This window comes from Thamnophis sirtalis, unplaced genomic scaffold, assembly GCF_051295495.1.
Source record: "Thamnophis sirtalis isolate CommonGarterSnake01/CBP01778 unplaced genomic scaffold, rThaSir2_p1.2 scaffold_2, whole genome shotgun sequence".
NCBI lineage: Eukaryota > Metazoa > Chordata > Lepidosauria > Squamata > Natricidae > Thamnophis > Thamnophis sirtalis.
In genome coordinates this window covers 45,942,008-45,946,671 of record NW_028261382.1, presented here as the reverse complement: position 1 = coordinate 45,946,671, position 4,664 = coordinate 45,942,008, and the positions used below count along the sequence as shown (strand labels likewise).

At 48.3% G+C, this 4,664-nt stretch overlaps 1 protein-coding gene across 1 annotated transcript; it reads left to right on the top strand.

Annotated features, from left to right (window-relative positions):
• BRMS1 (BRMS1 transcriptional repressor and anoikis regulator) lies at positions 1-4,431 on the top strand (the record flags this gene model as incomplete). The annotated part of the gene is given in 4 exon segments (XM_087705296.1): positions 1-92; positions 1,423-1,487; positions 2,686-2,725; positions 4,293-4,431. Coding segments are annotated over 4 exon segments (206 nt in total), but the record flags the coding sequence as incomplete, so codon positions are not given.
• Positions 4,432-4,664: the final 233 nt, after the last annotated feature.

The following is a 4,664-nucleotide window of genomic DNA, read 5'->3' as shown; positions in this document are numbered from 1 at the left end:
AATGGTGGGACGGTAAACTTCGGCCCAAGCACAGCTCCAAAGAATGGGATTCCTCTGGCCCAGCAAGAGGAAGAAACCGCCGTTGGTGTCCGATATCCTTTTGTGCGCCTTTTTCTTCTGGAAGAGATGCAGATTTCATGATTTGTTGAGGCTGTGTTGATCCTTCTGCAAAAAAGACAGCTGCTGGAGTGGTTTATTAAGGTGCTGGCTTAAAAGCTAGGAGTCAGGGAGTTCTAGTCCCACCTTAAACAGAAAGCCAGATGGGTGACTTTGGGCCAATCACCAGGAGACTGGGAGTTCTAGTCCCACCTTAAACAGAAAGCCAGATGGGTGATTTTGGACAATCACCAGGAGACTGGGAGTTCTAGTCCCACCTTAAACAGAGAGCCAGATGGGTGACTTTGGGCCAATCACCAGGAGACTGGGAGTTCTAGTCCCACCTTAAACAGAAAGCCAGCTGGATGATTTTGGACAATCACCAGGAGATTGGGAGTTCTAGTCCTACCTTCAGATGAAAGTAGATTGGGTGATTTTGGGCCAATCACCAGGAAACTGGGGAGTTCTAGTCCTACCTTCAGGATGAAAGTAGATTGGGTGATTTTGGGCCAATCACCAGGAAACTGGGAGTTCTAGTCTCACCTTTGGGTGAACAGCGGCTGGGTGACGTTGAGCCAGCCCTTCTCTCTAAGCCCAACCTACCTCATAGGGTTGTCGTTGTGGGGAAAATAGGAACATGAAGGAGTATTAAGGTACTTTTGCCACTTTGACTTTCTCATAAAGTAATAAAGGCTAGCTATATATATATAGTGTCACAACCCCTGGTAGGCCCAATTATGGGAGGAAGCTAACTGCTTCCATCATCTGTCAATCGGCTCGTCACAAGAGTCCATCACGACAGAAACCCAATATTTTTACTGTTGCCTTTTTGTTATATTTGTGTTTTTTTAATTTGTGCTGATAAATAAATAAAGGGAGACTAGTATAGATCTATTTCAAGCTATTTAGCTCTCATCAGCTAGCCATACCCTTCGAATCCCAGTAAGCTTGAAATAGATCTATACTAGTCTCCCTTTATTTATGTATCAGCACAAATAAAAAACACATACACACACACACACACACACACATATATGTATGTATGTATGTATGTATGTATATATACACACACATATATACATATACATACATACATACATACATACATACATACATACATACATACGTTGCATTTGTGCTGATAAATAAATAAAGGGAGACTAGTATAGATCTATTTTAAGCTATTTAGTTCTCATCAGCTAGCCATACCCTTACTGGGAATCGAACCTGGGCTGTATTACGTATCAGGCAGTTATATTAGCCACTAGCTGGTTGGGATTTAGCGGCACCTGATTTCACGGTTCCTCCTTAACGGCTCCTTCCCACGCCCGTACATCGTTTACATGCTGCACGATATCGACATCATGGAAGATTGGACGGCTATCAAAAAGGTCAGAGGGCAACCCTGATGAGTGATGAGACTTAAGACTTGGGGTGGGCAATCAATTTTTCCTCTGTGGCTATATAAGGAACTGGGACTCTTGTGGAGGGCAGTATTGTGGCCCGCCAGTGGCCAGCAGAGCTGGCAGCAGAGACGGACAGTGAGGAGTTTGGGGAGGAACCTGGGCAGTCCTGGAGCCTGGGGAAGGCTCTGAGGAGGGCTCTGTGTCGGAGGCAGAGAGGGGGCCAGGGCCGTCTGGCAGTTATCAGCTGCCTTCGGAGTCAGACATCAGTGAGGCAGAAGAACAGCTGGAGCCTGTTCCCAGTGTGCGCATGCACAGAGTCCCCAGATGAAGGGAACAGCTAAAGAACAGGGGTCGACTTGGGAGGAAGGCCACAGGTGGATGGTGAATGGCCCCTCCCAGAGGAAATAAAAGAGGAGCAACTGGGGAGTGGAGTTTGCAGGAGACGAAAGACCTGTGAACTCCAGGAGGGTTTGCGGGAGCAGCCTCTGTGAGGCCGTTCTCCGTGAATGGCAGGAACATGTGGGTCGTATGGGGCATCCCCCTCCCCCAGGAAAGGGTGAGGACCGTGTTTAAATATTTCAGGGGAGGGCTTATTTTTCAGAAGCCCGATTGGGCTTATTATCCGGGGAGGTTTTATTTTCGGGGAACAGGGTAGTTTAATGAGGAGAGATGCGAGCAGGTGACATGACAGCAGAGTCCCAATATTTGAGGGGCTGCCACGGAGGTGAAGGGCTCAAGCTGTTCTCCAAAGCACCTGAGGGCAGGACGAGAAGCAATGGAGGGAAACTAACCAAGGAGAGAAGCAACTTAGAACTAAGGAGACATTTCCTGACTGTGAGAACAATTAACCCATGGAACGGCTTGCCACTAGAAATTTGTGGGCGCTCCCACACTGGAGGAATTCAAGAAGAGACTGGACAGCCATTTGCCCAGGATGGAATACCGCCTGAGCAGGGGGTTGGACTAGAAGACCTCCAAGGTCCCTTCCATCCCCTGTGATGCCAAGAGAAGCCGGTTAATTGTTAGATTGGTTGTTGAGTTCTTCTAAAATTTCCTTCATATGGGATGAGTCAGTGTTATAGATAGAAGCAACGTTTTTGGATGCTACACAGTGGCTCAGCAATCGGGGGGGCGGGGGGGGCAGGACTTTTCATTCATGGTTGCCTTATTCTCCTCCCCCTAGGCTAAAGCTGCCGTTTCCCCCTCAAAGAGGAAGCTTGAAGGCAAGTAACGTGATTTCTTTGCAAATCGGGATCTCCTGCTCTTATTTCTTTCAAATCATCTTTGTTGCTCTTCGAACTGCTAGGTTGGCAGAAGCTGGGACAAGTCACGGGAGCTCACTCCGTTACGCGGCGCTGGGGATTCGAACCGCCAAACTGCCGACCTTTCTGATCGACAAGCTTGGCGTCTTAGCCCCTGAGCCACCTAGACCAGACATACCCAATTCCTGCAACCAATCTTCATTATGTTTTAGCTTCCATCCCCCTAATCATCTTTCTTGCTCTTCTCTGCATCCTTTCCAGAGGCTTTTATATATCTTTTTTAATAATATAGTGAGTAAAACTGGATGCAATACTCTTAAGTGTGGTCTTACTAAGGCTTCATAAAGTGGTACTAACACCTCACACACTTGATTCTATCCCCCTGTTAATGCAGAGTAGGAATTGTGTTGGCTTTTTTGGCTGCCACCACACACAGCTAGCTCATATTTAAGAGATTGTCTACTAGTGCAAAATCCTTTCCACCGTTACTTCTATTGAATCAGGTTTCACCTAATCTGTTTCGGTACATTGGATTTTTCTTCCTAAGTGTAAAACCTTCCTTTTCTCTCACCTCGAATTAGATTTGAGTTTGTTACATTGGATTTCACGGTGTGTTAGAATTTAGGGGCTGCTGAAAATGGGGTGGCATATAAAATTAACACAAGGGACATGGGGGCTCAGTGGCTAAGACGCTGAGCTTGCCGATCAGAAAGTTCTGCAGGTCGGCGGTTCGAATCCCTAGCGCCGTGTAACGGAGTGAGCTCCCTGTCCCAGCTTCTGCCAACCTAGCAGTTCGAAAGCAGGTAAACAAATGCAAGTAGGAAAATAGGAACCACCTTTGGTGGGAAGGTAATAATAGCGTTCCGTGCGCCGTCGGCGTTGAGTCATGCCGGCCACAGGACCACAGAGATGTCTTCGGACAGCGCTGGCTCTTGGGCTTTGAAACGGAGATGAGCACCGCCCCCTAGAGTCAGGAACGACTAGCACGCATGTGCAAGGGGAACCTTTACCTTTACCTTACTCCATGCCTGAAGGGCTGGTTTAAAGGCAAGCAGGATCCAGCTACCTGCACCCTGGCAGCAGGGAGGGAGAAACGGTGCATCTAATGGATGCTGAACTACAACTCCCAGAATTCCTTGCAAAGCCAGCCCTGGAGGCGGAATTGTAGGGCATATAATACACACACACACATTTTTCATGTCTGAAAAATGTGTATGTGTGTCGGGCTTAGCCAGGAATACCTTTTTTTTCAATCAGGGTTTGTTGGGCTGGCCCAAAAGGGTCAAATTTGGGACTAATTCTAGACTATAATAGTTGGGTTTAGGCATTATTCTAAGCCAGCATTACTCAACCTTGCTCACTTTAAGAGGGGTGGGCTTCAACTCCCAGAATTCCCCAGGCAGCATCCTTTAAGATGGGTGGACTTCAATTCCCAGAATCCCCCAGCCAGCATGCTTTAAGACAGGGCCCTTCTCCTACCCCGAACAGCCCTGAGCCCCCCCCTTTGCCCCTCCTCTCTTCGCTCCAGGCCCGCTGAAGGCGGAGAAGCTGTCTTCCCCGCCCCTCTTCGCCGCCCACTGCGAGGATGGCCACCTGCATTACGAGGGCGAGATCTACGTCAAGGGGGAAAGCCTCTTCCTGCAAGTGGGGGACGAGACCCCCGTCCAGTGAGTTGCAAAGAGGGGGTGGCAACTGTGGGGAGATCAGCCAGCTCTGCTTGGTGGGGTTCGGCCCTCCCATCTCCCTGCCTTCTTCCCTCCCTCCCTCCCTCCATTCCTCCTATCTTCCTTCTTTCCTTGTGTTTTTTTCTTTCCTTAGAGATTCTGACCTTCATTTCACAAAATGCTTCTAAGCCATTTTGGGTCAGGAATTACTGTACTTTTAATCTCTCTTTCATCTA